The sequence below is a fragment of the Odocoileus virginianus genome, chromosome 17 (assembly GCF_023699985.2).
Source record: "Odocoileus virginianus isolate 20LAN1187 ecotype Illinois chromosome 17, Ovbor_1.2, whole genome shotgun sequence".
Classification (NCBI taxonomy): Eukaryota; Metazoa; Chordata; class Mammalia; order Artiodactyla; family Cervidae; genus Odocoileus; species Odocoileus virginianus.
This window is the reverse complement of record NC_069690.1, coordinates 27,726,084-27,741,931: the sequence shown is the minus strand read 5'-3', so window position 1 is coordinate 27,741,931 and position 15,848 is coordinate 27,726,084. Positions and strand designations below refer to the sequence as shown.

The following is a 15,848-nucleotide window of genomic DNA, read 5'->3' as shown; positions in this document are numbered from 1 at the left end:
GGCTGGACTCGGCACGGCTGCCCAGCGATCACTTTGAACTTGGACGTGTCAACAACAGATTCCACCACAGCCCCCAAGTGGCTGTTAATGGCTGGATCACTGGGCGACTGGTTCTAGCTTCCCTTGCTCCCTGTGGAGTTGACTTTTACTACTTATCCTTCCCCTGACGTCTCATCAGTTACCGAAGCTTATTCTACTTCTTACTTTGTGTCTTCCTGCTCTGGTCAAGCCCTTCTTTTCATCCCTGCTGTCTGGCAAATTCTGTATCTTCTGAGGAGCCGCCCCTCTGCCTCCCAGATGAAAGTGCTCTGCCCTCCTCTGGATTCTGAAAGATCCTATTGTCCACCAGCTTATCAGTTGGTGCTCCTTACAGATTGCTCTGTACAGTTCTTCTTTTTTATTTTGTTTTAACACTTGTGTTTGTCTGTGGCTTATTAACCTTCCAAATTTTCAGAAGTCAGGTCCTACATATAATACTTGCCTACGTCATCCACAGCATTCTGGAAGTGGTCGTTAGTAACTTGATTACTTATGAGCTTGATTAGTTATTAGTTGCTTGATGGATCAGGGGCTGCATATGGGGTGAGGGGGTGTCTTTGAGACCCTGTACTATAGAGACTCCACGGGCTGGTGAATAATTTCTCCCTTCATCACGCTGAAGCATTTAGAAAAAGTGAGTCATCACCATCCCCAGATGTTCTTTCTTATTAATTATCATTACAAGACAACACGATTTGTCCAACAGGGGTCCCGCAGCAAACGTGGCCTATTTTGGTTGACAGTGTTCAGCTTGACTGAAACAAGAATTACAGGAGGGTTGATTGCATCCGACTCCATTCAACTTGGGGAAGATGAAGCTTGGTGGAAATGATTGTGGGCTTTTTGCTTTTGGATCATAGGGCTCCATAGGTAGAGACATACTTATTTTCAGGGACCAAAAGGAGATGAACAATTTGTGCTTTTTCACAGCCAGCTGTAATGGTAGAGGACTATTCATAAAGCAAAAGAAATATGACTTCTGGATTGAATGCTAGGGTAACCCCAAACAGGAAACCTATTAGAATGTGTATATGAGTAAATGTTAACTTGGGTGAATCCTAAGATCAAAATCTCTGCAGAATTTTAATTCTGCTCTAGTTCAGGTCAGAGCAGATCAATCTCCTGGATTATAATGGTCCAGAAGGGCCCCTTGCCTCTGGCTGGAGAACCACCATGATGGTGATTTCTGTGTTGCCTTCAGTAGGGCATTATTGTCTGTGGTTGTATCTGCTCGTCTTTGTGGTGCAAGGCCAGAGCCACATCGGGGCTGAACGTCCTGAAAAGGGTCCCCTCTTTGCTGTTATAAAAACAAGAAGTCATGGGCTGTAAAAACTTCCATTGCCATTTTAATTGCAGAAAACCAGAGGGCTGGCACTTCCCTGGTGGTCCAGTGGCTAAGAATCCACCTTCCAATGTAGGAGACCCAGGTTCTATCCCTGATCAGAGAACTAGATCCCACATGATGCAGTGAGGAGTTCGCATGTTGCAACTAAAGATCCTGCATACTGCAATGAAGATCGAACATACTGAACGCCGCAACTAAGTCCTGGTATGCTGGAGGGGGTTGCCATGCCTTCCTCCAGGGGATATTCCCACCCCAGAGATGAACCCAGGTCTCCCGCATTGCAGATTCTTTACCATCTGAGCCACCAGGGAAACCCAGCCAAATAAATAAATACATGTATTTTAAAAAATCAACCTCAGAGGGCTTGAAGATAAGGGTCTTGGCTGTCTAGGTGCAAATGAAGTTTGCTCTCATCTTCTCCTGGGTGGGAGCCCATTTCCAGAAGCAGAGAAGGACCTTGCTTTGTATTCCAGGGCATGGCTGGTCCCACAGCTCAAGGTGTGGGTTTGCGCCTGGTCTTCCCTCCCAGCCACAGAAAGGAGATAATCCAGCAGCCAGGGGAGGACCCTCACCTCTGGATATGTGCTCACTTCTTTTAGTGGCTGGTTTGGGACCATTTTACAAATGTAGCCTATATATAGACTGTGTGCATGCATGTGCTCAGTAGTGTCTGACTCTTTGCGACCCCATGGGCTGTAGCCTGCCAGGCTCATCTGTCTAGGTGATGCTCTAGGCAAGAATACTAGAGTAGGTTGCCATTTTCTTCTCCAGGGGAATCTTCCTCTCCCAGGGAGAACCCAGGTCTCCCACATTGCAGGCCGATTCTTTACCATCTGAGCTACCAGGGAAGCCCAATAGGTGTTATCTCATTGTGGTTTGAATTTGCATTTCCCTGTTTCCCTAATGACTAGAGACATGAATGTCATTTCACTCACTTATTGGCCATTTGTGTATCTTCTTTAGAGAAATATCCTTGTAAAATAGGGTTGTTTGTTTTTTGTTGTTGAGTCTAAACTTTTTTGTGTCCAGGGAGGCTGTAGCACTGACTCCTTCAGCCCCTACTAATGATAACAACATCAACAGTAATAACTCACATATCCCCCGCACTGTGCTAAGTATTTACATGGATTCTCTCCCCCTTTTAATCCTCACAACAACCTTTTGGGAGAGGTACTCTCTTTTACAGTTGAAGGAACCTAAGCTTAGAGGTCTTGCCCAGTGTGTCACAGCTAGTAAGCAGTGAACCAGAAAAGACATGACCTTGATCAGACTGTGTCCCTAGTCAATAGTACTGATGTCCCAGCCCCAACCAAGCGCTGGCATTGAAACCTTCCTACTTAGACACTTCATTCATGTGTTTGAGAGAAGTGATGATTTATAGGAAACCACCCAGTCCTTGGGACCTCGGTCCCTCCAGAAAACCATATTTACTTCAATGTCAAGAATCAATTTCTGAAATCCCTAAGATTAGCATCTGAAAGCGAACCCAGAAAGGCAGGGCACTTGTAAGTGCTAACTTCAGCTGTTCCAAAAAGCTTTGTAAGTGGAGTGACAGGATAGATTCACCAAGGTGCCAAGTCCTTGCCGAACTCATGTCGTTGTTGGAGGCAGTGTTGCTCTTGGAGTCTGGTCCTTTCTTCACATGAAACCAACAGATCTGTGATCCCCTGGCTGTTTTTGTCTGAGAAGCCTGGCATCACCTCCTGTTTTATCCTCTATCTGTCCAGGTTTAGGAGTGATGAGGGCAGAGTAAAGACAGAGGACCCTTGTCTTGTTTCTCTGGGAGCTGCAGCTTTTCAGCCCTGGATGGGTCTAATACGATGGTTCTTTGGGAGGGCATTCTCCATCCCTTTTACGTTGGTTTTTATCTGGCCTTGCGTTTGCACAGCTGGGGCCGGAGCTGGGGCCAGAGCCGTGACTTCGGTTTGGGAAGAAGTTGGCGGAACATTCCCTTGCAGGGCCTGGGCAGACCCAGGGAGTCCCGCCTAAAATACAGTGGACAAAGGAGCTCTTGTCCACAGGCCTGGGGGTGGGAGGCAACTGGTCAGTGACACAGGCTTGGCCATTGTGTGTCCTGACCTCAGCCAACTTTTTTTTAGCTGAGAAAGGGGAAAAAGAGAGAGTGCAAAAAAAGAAGAAAGCAAGCCTCCAGACCCTTTGCATCTGGAAAGTCCAGAATGCGTCGTTGATTTCCTCACAAGAGCTGGAGCAGATTTGGAAGGAACTGTGCAATGTAGTGGGTTCTTTGTGAAAGAACAGCGGTGTGAAAAGCCACAGGAACATCCTCTGGGCTGCCCGGAGCCCTGACCCTGGGGTAGCTGCCCTCCTGGGCCTCATTTCCCGCAGAGGGGGCCATGGTGAGGAAGCTGGCAGCCCAGAGACCTCACACAGGATCCTGAGTTAGCAGCTCCCCGAGAAGATGAGCTCGCCTCTGATGGTAAGACTCGATCCTGCTCACCTGCCGACGCGTGGGCAGCTGGCTTTCCTCTGCGTGTTTCCGGGATGAGTTCGTCATTGCAGAGAGGCAGTTCTAAGAACCTTCTGAAATACAGGCTCCCATAATGCTGAGCTTACAAAGTCTGGAGTATCAGGGACACCTTTCATGCGTCTGAGGCCAGAGTGATGGGGGGAAGGGAGGGTATGGGCTGATGTTTGAGAAAGCAGGGAAGGAGGGGAAAAAGACGGGAAAGGGAATGTTTGTTGGGGGGAAAGGGGGTCTTGGCTCCCTCCTGCTACCTGGGAAGGCAGTTTAGTTCAATGTGACGGAGAAACAGTGTGGTACGTGTGGGTTTTTCTATGATGGGGATTAGAGTTCAGACCTTGCCTATCCCTGCCTAACTTCTCCCATGTCCTGGTTTCTGCCCACCCCCCTACCCCCTACTCCATGATCCAGTTCCAGCTGGGACAGTGGGTGATAAAAGCCCATTAAAGGACATAGGTCCCCAGAAGGTAGTTGGGTGTCTGCCCAGTTAATCCAGGATCGGCACTGGGGTTCCAGGCTGGGCTCGTTGCTTCTGTCCAACTTGGGGACGGCGGCAGTGACCACCCTAAAGATGATGGATGCTCTCCTGAGGCTTAGGAGGAAAACAGTCTTCTTTTGCCAAACTTCCTGCCTCTGGAAGTTAGATACACCCCGCTTTCTCTGGAAAGAGGGACCTCTTACCATCTAAGACCTTAGTGACCACTATGTTGAGGCTCTGGACAGCTGAGGGTGAGGGCGTCCAGCTTCTGCGGAAAGGCTCGCCTAAGGGAAAAAACGTTCCATCCGTACTTTCTACCCCCCTGGCTGTGTCAGACCAGTGTCTCTGATTTTGGCATGGCTTCTGATAGGGTCCTGCACCTGTAAGGAGGAGGAGAGATGGTACTTGTTGGCCTCTGATTGGTCATGTGACCTACTTTCAAAAGTGCAACTGAATTGCCCCAGGACCTTTGCAATGGAGAGCCTGGCTCTAGTGTGGGGCCCAGGACCCTGCGTTTCTAACCAGCTCGCAGGGGACTCCCTGGCTGCTGGACGAGGGACCACACTTGGAGAAGGACCGTTGTAAAGAGCTCAGACACTGTCAGTCCAGGGCCGGCAGTTACCGCTGCTCAGGTGGCTGTGGGTGGCAGCAGGGAGGTTTTCAGGGAAGAGGGGATTAGCAAGGAGACGAACACTGAGGGGCATTCAGGGAGCAGGGAGGAGCCCGGTGAAGCTCTTGGCAAGAGAACAAGGTATGTGGGGCACCAGCCATTGGCGGCTTACTGAGTGAGTGGTGAGCAGAAGCCACTGTCTGCCGGCAGGTTCAGAACAGTTTTTCCAGAGCCTGCCTTGGATGCGGGGCGAATTTTAACTTCGGATGTCTAGAATCTCAGAACACCAGGTGGATGTCTGGTTCTCGGCAAAACAGAGAGCAACCATGTGTGGCTGTGGGAGTGACAGGGAAGGGGCGGACATGGGCCATCAGGACATAACTCACTAGAATGTCCCATGGTGAGAGGCAGAGCCACTGAGCTCCGAGGCAGTGAGGCACAAGTTTGAAGTTAAGGCAGCGTTCCAGGCTGTCTCATACCTCTGAATCCCATGTCTACCCTTGAACATGACTTTTTTTCCTCCTACAAATACGGCACATCCCTCAAAGAGTTACACTAACATCTAGGATTGTTGAGCATCAGGCTGTATATTTCAGGCGGAAACGAACTCAGCCCTGGAGACCATCTTGTCCGACTTCTGTATTCTTGAAATGAGGAAATTCCGCACCAGCGGAGATGAAGTGTGTTGCTCAAGATCTCACAGCAAGACAGTGGCCGCCCTAGGTCCGTATCCTCTTCACGAAGTCCCGAGAGTTGGTGGTAGACCCCAAACCTCAATAGCCGTGTCCTCGGATGTCCCACTTGTCGAGTTTCATAGGCATCAGGAGCTGAGGCTCCAAAAATGGCAGCTAACTTGGGTTGGCTGGAATCGCACCCCTTCTGACTCATAGTAACAGTTCCAGCCCCTCTTAGCCTTAATCTCCCTCTGGTGCTCATGGTTCTGAGCCCATTAGGAATCACCGGGAGCAAGTTCACAGAGTTGGAAGTATTTGATTGGAATCATTGGGAGCACACGTCATTGGCACTGCAGAGTAACTGAAATGCGTCCCTATGGGGAGAAGACTGGTCACCCCCGGTTCCTTTTGGTCCCTTTGGTCCTGAGAGCAGCTTCCATGAAGCTGGATCATTTGGATCTCAGCCGCAGCCAGAGCATCAGAAACCCTCACCTTTGTGCCCTGGTGAGCTCTACTCTGCCTCCCTTTCAAACAGTACCAGCTCTCCCGGAGGAAGCCTGCTTTTGCCCCCAGAGCAGCTGTGGGCAACAACTGTGTCACCTGTCTTTGAAGCTCCTTTTCTGGCAGGCAGGCTGCTTTGCATGAGGTTCCCAAGCTTCTGACTGCCCAGACTAGTGACTTTCAACTCCCTGACTTACTTCTGAGCTTCTAAAATCCATTTTGAACAGAACAGAATGCTTGGGAAACTTGATTATGGGGTTTTCTTTAGAGTCATAACAACTTATGAGAGTGCCAGGAATGGCATAAAGCATTTTGGGTTTTTGCACCTTAATACTGAAGGAAGGCTGTATTTCTTTTTCTTCTTTATTTTTTCCCCTTCCAATACCAAGTGTTGGCAAAATTCTCTTTTTCCCAGGCTTTTTACTTTGCGAAGGGAAATTGGACTTGGAATCATCTAGAAGGGCCTTCACCCTACTAGGAGCTCCCTAGGGAGGGTGTTGCTGGTGGATGAGTCTCAAATGTCCTGCAGAGTACCTTCTAGAATGGGATAATCGATGTCTTTATAAAGTAGTATAGAAAATCTGGGGTGCTTTTTTTTTTTTTTTTTTTTACCTTTCTCCCTCCTCCTGGATCTTTTTCTAGGATGCATTTTGAGATCCTTTACAACTATGTTGTTCAGTCCCTAAGTCATGTCCAACTCTTCGCAACCCCATGGATTATAGCCACAGTTCCCTCTCCTCCACTATCTCCCAGAGTTTGCTCAAAGTCATATCCATTGGGTTGATCATGCTATCCAACCATCTCATCTAAGGGAAGTGTTAAACTTTACCCCAACTCCTTCCTCTGGCACGTAGAGACATTACAGCCATGAAGAGGCTGGCACAGTTACCTGTGGCAGAAAAGGGAGATTCAGTGTTCAGTCTCCCCATAGAGGTTTCAGGTATGTTGCCCACAGTTCAGTTATCCAACTGCTGCTGTTCAGTCACTAAGTTGTGTCTGACTCTCTGCGACCTGGTGGACTGCAGCCCGCCAGGCTCCTCTGTCAGTGGGATTTCCCAGGCAAGAATACTGGCGTGGGTTGCCATTTCCTTCTCCAGGGGATCTTCCCCACCCAGGGATCAAACTCACGTCTCTTGTGTCTCCTGCTAGGCAGGAAGATTCTTTACCACTGAGTCCCCTGGGAAGTTTGAGCATAATTTTTTTTTAAGAATTTTTTAATGTGGATTATTTTAAAAGTCTTTATTGAATTTGTTACAATATCGCTTCTGTTTTGTATTGTTGATCCCCCCCCTCCTCCCCACCCCAGGAGGCATTTGGGATCTTAACCTTCTGATCCGGGATCAAACCCATACTCCCTGCATTGGAAGGTGAAATCTTAACCACTGGACCACCATGGAAGTCCCAGGCATAAATTTAATGATTTCCAATTGCTGTTAATCACTTCGCTGTTCTCTTTCCCACCAATTCCCAGTCTGCAGTGAATGAAGCAGTAGTTCTAGATCAAAGGAGTTTCAGATCTCTGCCTCTGGAGCCCAGAGGAGTTTGGGGGGAAATTGTGCATAAAAAGAGGGGGGGAAGTTTCATGAACATTTATGTTCCTCATCAGGAGGTTTCTGCCATCTCTTTTGTTGATGTGGTAGAGGCTTTTGCAAGTTCGCGCCAGTCATTTAAATGCCTTGAGATTTCCCTCATGGTAGTTTTGGGCTCTGTTATGAAAGATGCTCCTTGGGGTGTAGAACCCCAGTGTTTGAGGGCTCACAACCCCTGGTTTCACAGACGAAGAGACGGAAGTCCAGGGAGGCAAAGGGAACCATGTGAATTACAGCTCGTTGCCTGGGAACGCAGCCTCTCTAAGCCTGGACCCCTGTGTTTTCTGCTGATGCTCCCAAAGTGGAGGTAGGATGTCAGAACAGCCCCTGCTATTTTTAATCTGCCAGGGGAGGGAGGGGTGGGAGGAAGGGAGCCGACATTCTCAACAGCCCATCAGGAAGCTGAGTTTGAATAAAATGTCTCTGTGAATCACAAGCTGGGGAGCAGAATCATTTGGGTTTTTCCTGCTTAGAAGTTGGAACCGGCTGCCAGGAGCTCACCACCTTGCCCTTTAGAGCACAGAAACATCAGGATGAGACACATCTGAGACACGGGACAGATGTTAGGGGCTTTCTCCGGGGTTCCCCAAGCCCCTCCAGACTCCGAGGTGGGGATACAGCTGTGGGTTCTGTCTTATTCCTGGAGTGTTCTCCGTATTTCAGGAGCACCCACAGGAACCCCCATCCCCCTCCCCCCGCCACGTGGCCCTCAGCATGGCCACGAGGACTCTGGTTTCCTGCTCCCAAACTCGTCTGTAAGCAGCAAGAGTGATTGTGATATTCAGTGGCACGTTGATGCTGTTTAGTCAATGTGGAGATTCTCCCAGGAGGCTCTGAGGAGTGAGCCCCTCTCAAATACCAGCCATGCTGGATGGTGCCCCAGGAAAAATACCAGCCACTCAGAATTCCCCATCTCTTGAATTGTCTTCTCTAAAACCCTGTTAATTGACTCTTCTGGTTTATATCTGTATGGAAGGTGCAAGAATAATAAAATGTCTTTCCTCCAGGGTTGGTGGAGTGGGGCTCATGTAAGAATGTGTGCTGGGCTGGCACAGAAGCCACTTCCAACACTATCTGTTCCTTCTCATTCTCTACTGCTTGGCCCCCGGACACTGAAAGGCCATGAAGTGGCCTCTGAACCTGGAGGGTTCATTCATCCAATTCATTCTCATAATTTGTGGTATTGCTTGCAAAGCTTTTCATCCATCCTTGCCCCGCTGGAGACCCCTTGGTTTCCAGTTGAGCAAGTTTTCCTGTGAGAGTTGACTTCCTGTACCCTTGCATGAGCTACATTGTAATTGTGTTCATCAAAATTCCTGGTTCACCAGATCACTCCCTTCCTTTTCAGGGTCAGAAAATACAGAGTTGATTGTTCTGTGTCCTCTGCCTATTCAGTCCTAAGAAACATGCCCAGTGAATTGATGGGCCCCCAGGGAGGCACTGGGTGGAGGGCGGGGTGGGGGCTTGCTGGTGGATATTCAGAGTCCCCAGGACCCTCACTGAGTCTTTAGGAGCCAGACACATCTGCAATGCTTAAAGTAGTTCAACCTCCGGGCCCAGGGCAGGCAGCTTCGTGGGTGCCGGGAGAGAACCCCCATGGCACTGATGTTCACTCCTCAGAGTGGGTACCAGTCTCACCCACGGTGTGAGGCTTCCTTTAGCAGGGGCGTGGATGGAGAACAGTGCTGGGTTCAGTGGGCGGGGGGGGGATTGTGGAAGGTAGCTGATGTAGACGAGAAGTTGGAGTGCATCTTTTAAGCACTTGATTGGTAAATATCCTGAGCCCTTATTGGTAGAGCAGTGTATTTTGAGCGATTTCATTCATGAAAGACCAAGTGACTTAATGAAAGACATGTGACATAGTGGCCACATAGAATGGCCTCAGCATTTTCTACATAACTATCCAGAGGTATCTTTGGAATCGTGGTCACAGAGAAGCTGAGGGCCACTTTATTTGTGCTTCTTTACTGGAGGGAGACACTCTCCTCCCACTTAAAGGTTGTAGCACTTGATCCTTGGGTTGCTGTGTAGATGTGTTGTTAGAGGGTGTTGGCTTGTTGTTTGGCTTTGAAATCCCAAAGACCTTCCTGTGTGTCTTCTTTGAGCTGAGGAAAGTTCCCCCCACCCCAAAAATCTTTGTTTATAGTTCCTTTTGGGTTTTGGCTTTTCTTCTAGTTTCTTCTTCCGGAATACCTAGCACCTTGGCCTGCTCTTCTGTTGATTCCGCTTTCATATTTTCCCATTTCCTTTTGCATTCCAGGGGGGAAAAAAATCTTCAGTTTGTTTTGTCCATAACTGATTTTTTTTTTTTTTCTTTTTGCAATACTGATTTTATATTCTGTTGTAACCAGTGTGGCTGTTCCTTCTGTCACTATCTTTTAAGTTTCCCTACAGTTTTGAGCACATTCTGTCCCTTTTTTATATCACTTTTTTAAACCAATTTGCCTTTTATTCATTAGTTTGTTCTTTCTTTATGACTTTTGTAGCATAAATGCTGTATATTCCTGCCCTCTTTTGAGGTCACTCAATGATCTCCTGGGATTTTTCTTCTGGAGATCAGATGAGCTCATGAGTAGAAATTTGTGCTGCTCCTGAGGCTTCCGGATGCTGTTCCTCAGTTTATTTCCTCCACTTGAAAAAAACACTGTATTATCTCATCTCCCCACCTCCCTGTACTTGAACAGTCTGTTCAGTCAGCTCCATGAAGAGCTGGGATGTGTTCATTGGGGGTGTGTGTGTGTGTGTGTGTGTGTGTGTGTGTATGCATGCATGCACGTGCTCAGTCATGTCCCAATCTTTGTGACCCCATGGTCTGTAGCCTGCCAGGCTCCTCTGGAGTGGGTTGGCATTCCCTTCTCTAGAGGATCTTCCCAACTCAGGGTTCGAACCCATATCTCTTGCATCTCCTGCATTGGCAGGCAGATTCTTTACCACTGGCACATATATTGCTTGGGCTGCTGTTCTCTTTCTACTTGTTTGGTGAGACAGCCTCTCAAATCTGTTTGAAGCCTAGTTTTTGTTACAGTTCCCAGTTTCCGTTCATTCATCCATCCGTCCGTTCATCCAGTATTCTGAATACTGAGCTTAGAGTAAAGGTAAGAACAAGATGGACATGGCCTTGCCTTCCTGAATGTTTCTCTCTTGTGTGGTCTCTCTTCTGCTTCCACCTGCTTCCCCTGTGCCTCCTCCTCCCCTTCACTCTGGCCAGGTCTCCAAATCTCTAACCCCTAGAAGACCCGCTGGAAGACCATGAGCGTGCTGTCAGCATCCATCCTCTTCCCACGAGCCTATAAAAGTACTGCGAGGACTACACCTCCCAGAATGCCCTGTGCTGTTGTCATGGGTCCCCCCAGTTAATGTCTGTGAGTTGCTCTCCATGGATAGAAAGGCTGCCAGAGCCAGAGAGAACAATACTTTCACCTGTGAGATAGAGGCAAGGTGCCCAGAATTCTCGTAGACACAGGCCTGCAGGCCTGCGGCATCAGTGTGGGAGGCGGGGCCCCACTTCGTGCCTGGTCTCTTAGCCCGTAGCCAAAGATGCTCTTTCCTTGGGTAGCTGTTCCCAGCTTTCTGTGGGGCTCTGTCCAGCCTGACATGTCGGCAGAAAGCGTGGGTTGGACTCGACTCTCCAGTCTCTGGCCCAGCGGGGTTGGTCTTCTTGGTGACTTCTTTGCAGCCCTGTCTCTAATTGGTTGGCCCATGTTGAGTGACAATAGAGGCCGCTCCGGGCCGTTGGGTCCAGGACTGCTTTGGGCGCACCTGTAACAAAGTGGTTCCCCGGGACCCATGGCTCCCAGGCACCCCTAGCCACATCCTGGCTGCCCCCAGGTATCCCCGCTGGCCATGTGGTTGGGAAAGGAGACCTTGCTGGAGAGTTTTTTGTGGAGAAGCCTTCAGGCAGTGCCAATCACAGCCCTGGGCTCATTAGCAGTCATTGCCATGGCAACGGGTCTGCCAGAAAGTGGCTCGTTAGGCTGACAACTTCAGCTCTGTTATATATAGATCTGGGTGTGGGGGGGTGTGGGGGCTCCTGGATATGCCTTTCTTTAGCTCCTCTATTGCTTCTGGGTTTGGGGTGTGAGAAGACGTGGAATGGGGGGACCTTAAACCTGTCCTATTCGACTGCGAAATTGAGTGTCTGGCGACCACCCGTTACCACCAGCGAGGACCGTCTGCTCACATCTGTGGGAGGTAAGAGCCAGGTGCTCCCGGAAGTCTCCTGAAGGGCGAGGAGTCCCGGGTTGAACTTGAAGAGGCTACCAGGAGCTGAGTGTTGGGGTTTGGACTGCCCAGAGGCTGCAGAGGGAGACTGGGTCTCTCTTAAAATAGTCCCTCTGAAGGGTCTGGGCTAGGGGCTAGGAGTCTTTTCTTTCATACATAGCCAGGAAGCCAAACGCTGTCTTTTTATAAATTGTTAATTTTCTGTTCCCAGTTTTGATTTCAGAAGTGATCCTTTCTCTCCATCACTCCCTCAGGAAAGCTACAGACCCTCTCTTCTGAGTTCATTGAGCTTGAGACTTAAGGATAACATGTTAAAAGGCAGCTTCCCAGGCTCAAGGTTGATTTGAAGTCAGGACCCTGGCATCTGTACTTTAACCCACATCCCAGGTGATGGATGGGGCGTCCTAGGGACCACACTTTGAGAAACACTGCTGTAGAGGGGACTTTTTTTTAATCTCTGGGTGACTTCCCTTTGTTCACCTGCTCTTCTCCCCCCCTCCCCCTTCCACCCCAAGGGGGAATCAGTAGCCATTACTAAGAGGAAAATTTTCTTCGGTTGTGTCATTCTAAGTAAGGAGACAAGGAAGTCAGCCCACAGACGGGGAACGTGACTGCTTGCACGTGGGTGGTGATATTTCTGCACATCTCCTGGGGAGGCATATGTTCGTTTGGAGACCGTGAGACAGGCAGGAGGATCAGGCTGGGGTGCCATCCTCCTTGGGTGGGATCTGGGATGTCAGGTGGTCCAGGTGAAGATTCAGAGCTGATCACAGACAGCTGGGGAGAGATGGGCTGAGGGTAGCCAGGATTTGAGTAACCAGATGGAAATCTCTTGAACAAAGCTAATATTTTAAAGTTTGGTTTCACCAGTTAATTAGCTGTGCAGCTTTGGGTGAGATATTAAACTCTCTGAGTCTTGGATTCCTCCTTTTAAAATGGGGGAAGAAAATGGCATCTCTGCAGCAGGCTTGCAGTGACAATTAAAGATGAGTGTGTGAGGCACCTGGCCCAGGCCTTGGTGCATGGTAAACATTTGGTAGGCAGTGGAAATCATTATCGGTGATTGCTAATGGGGTCCAAGCTCATATGTTTCTTGAGAACCTTCTAGACTGGGCTTCTGAAGTTGTCTGGAATCTCTACATGTTCCATTGGAAATAGGGTGAGTGAGTAGGTGGACACATGTCTCCATTTGAAGGGTGGGGGGCAGAAGAGCTAGAATTTTCTTTACATTCTCAGAGGATGGGCTGTCATATACAGCTGAGCAGGTTCTACTGAACAAGGGGCCCAGATTGGGAGGAGGTGAGGTCAAGGGAGGCCAAACCCAGCCATACACTCAGGTGCCCAGCCCATGTAGAGAAGAGGCAATATTTTCTGATTCCCACAAAGGTGTGCTGTGCATAAGGTTAACAGTTTCTGAGTCGGAGGAAACTGGTTTCGTCTCCCCTGATTCCCACTTCTGATCATCCTCATTGTAGGTGTGGCCCCCAACCTCACTGTTCACCCCTGCTTCTAGTTCCTATTCCCATGGGAAAAAGCTGCTGAAATGGAAGGGGAGAAGCCACAGGACTAGGGAAGGGAAGGGAAGGGAGGATTTAAGTTGGAAGGAAACTAATTAGAAGTATAGGTTTGGCAGAGACCTTAATTACTGGGTAGTTCCTCATGCTGAATCCTCTTGATTGCTCTGGGGCAGCTCTCCCAGGAGGCCTGGCCCTCCACAACCACAAGAAGGAAGATGATGGTGGTTTGGGCCTCTTAGATGAGGGCCTGCAGGTGGTGCCAACTCTGTGTGTGTGTGTGTGTGTGTGTGCGCGCGCAACTGTGTGTGTGTGTGTTAAAATACACCTGTACTTGTGTGCATGCGTGCTAAGTCGATTCAGTCATGTCCGACTGTTTGCAACTCTATGGACCATAGCCCACCAGGCTCCTCTGTCCATGGAATTCTCCAGGCAAGAATACTGGGGTGGGTTGCCACGCCCTCCTCCAGGGGATCTTCCCGACCGAGGAATCAAGCCTGTGTCTCTTGCATTGGCAGGCGGGTTCTTTACCACTAGCGCCACCTGGATAAAGCTGGGTGCTCTGTGATGACCTAGAGCGGTGGACTTGGGTTGGAGGGAGGTCCCAGAGGGAGGAAATGTATGTATACGTATAGCTGGTTCACTTCGGTGTACAGCAGAAACACAACTCTGTAAGTATACTCCAATTAAAAGAAAAAATAAACCTAACATAAAATTTATCATCAGTGACACATTATGCATTCTCAGTTTTGTGCAGCCATCACCACTGTCTTCCAGAACATTCTCATCATGCCCAAAAAGGAGTCCCTGTACCTGTTTTCCGCTCCCCCCAGCCCCTGGCAACCAGTCCTCTGCTTTCTGTCTCTTAACGATTTTTCTATTCTGGATGTTTCATGTAAATAGGATCGTACAGTATGTGGCCCTTTGTGGCTGGCTTATTTCACATGGCATCATTTCAAGGGTCATCTGTGTTGTCATGTATATCAATACTTTATTCCTCTGGATGACCGAATATTCCTTTTTTATGGATACACATGGGCTTCCCCGGTGGCTCAGATGGTAAAGAATCCCGCCTGCAGTGCGGAAGACCCAGGTTCAATCCCTGGGTGAGTAAGATCCCCTGGAGAAGGGAATGGCAACCCACTCCAGTATTCTTGCCTGGAGAACCCCATGGACAGAGGAGTGTCTGTTGGCCTGTTCATCAGTTGACAGACACTTGGGTTGTTTTCTACCAGTCGTCGATTGTAGATGCCACTGCTGTGAACGTGTATACAAGTCTGTGTTTGAGCGCTGTTTTCAGTTCTTTTAATATACCCAGTTGTCCGCACATCTTTGATTCCTGACTTACATTAAGCCAGCCAACAGGAGGGACTTCTGTCTGGAAGAAGGGAGACAACAAGGGGACTGTGGCTGCCTTGCGGGTGGGAGGTGGAAGCAGAACATAGCCAGATGGCGTGCAGAACGGGGCCCCGTGGCCATGTTGGAGGGGAGGTGGAGACTCTTTGCCATGTTGGCCCAGGTGCACCCCCTCCACTCTTTCAGCACCCCTACCTTCTGGGCTCAGCATCCGGGAGGCCTCCCCCAGGTACCTTCTGGAGGGCCTTGCATCTCCTGCATGGGGGCGACCTCAGAGCAGTCATGGCCCCTCCTTGGTCATCAGTGTCTTCAGATGGAAACTCGAGCTTCTTCTGACCCTACAGAGTTAGGCGCGTTCACTAGTCCTAAAAAGAACAGCACCACACAGCTGTGGAGACAGGACAGGCGTCACTGATGCTGTTTCACAGATGGGACCCAGAGGCACGGAAGGTTCAGTTCACTCACCCCACCATCCCAGCGCGGGAGAGGTCGTCTCACCAGAGTGTGTGAGTCAGCATCTTAACCCGCCAGCCTCCCCTGCAGATCTGTGTTTACCTTTTAAGTTGAGTAATCCTAGAAATAGAAACCTCAGGGAAGTGATTGTGAATGGTGACATTGCATCTGCGGTGACGGTGGGGCAGAGGCCAGGTATATGCCCCCTGAACTACACATCATAGGAGGCAGAGGTTCTGTGAAGGTTGGTCTTGGTCAGCATTGCATGGTTCCCCTTTCCTCTGGGAACCCCCATTTATTGAGCACAGCTGGTGACAGGCACGGTCCTTGGTGGCTAGTGTGTTATTAATTTCCATAGCACCTTCCACAACCTGGCTAATATTGTCACCCTGCATTTCACAGATGTGGCAACAGACAGCTGGTTGAGTCATTTCCCCAGGTCACGTGGCTGCTAAGAGGCTGAGTCAGGACGGAGTGAGCCAGAGACCAGAGCACTGGTTTTCACTGTGCTTCTGGGTCCGTCTCTCCTCCGCAATGTATTTCTGACGACGTCCATCTCTGATACCTCTTAACAATCTCTCATTGT

At 49.4% G+C, this 15,848-nt stretch overlaps 1 protein-coding gene across 5 annotated transcripts in view; it reads left to right on the top strand.

Annotated features, from left to right (window-relative positions):
* Positions 1-15,848, top strand: part of GAS7 (growth arrest specific 7) — a 201,060-nt gene that overhangs the window by 101,218 nt on the left and 83,994 nt on the right. The window contains exon 1 of one of the 5 annotated variants that reach the window (XM_070479099.1): positions 3,498-3,821. The exons of 3 other annotated variants lie outside the window; for them this stretch is intronic. In XM_070479099.1, coding sequence (XP_070335200.1) covers positions 3,804-3,821 — 18 coding nt within the window. In that variant the 5' untranslated portion in view covers positions 3,498-3,803. Of the gene's footprint in view, positions 1-3,497; positions 3,822-11,744; positions 11,910-15,848 lie in introns of those variants that run through there. One more of the 5 variants, XM_070479100.1, reaches the window with a different exon arrangement.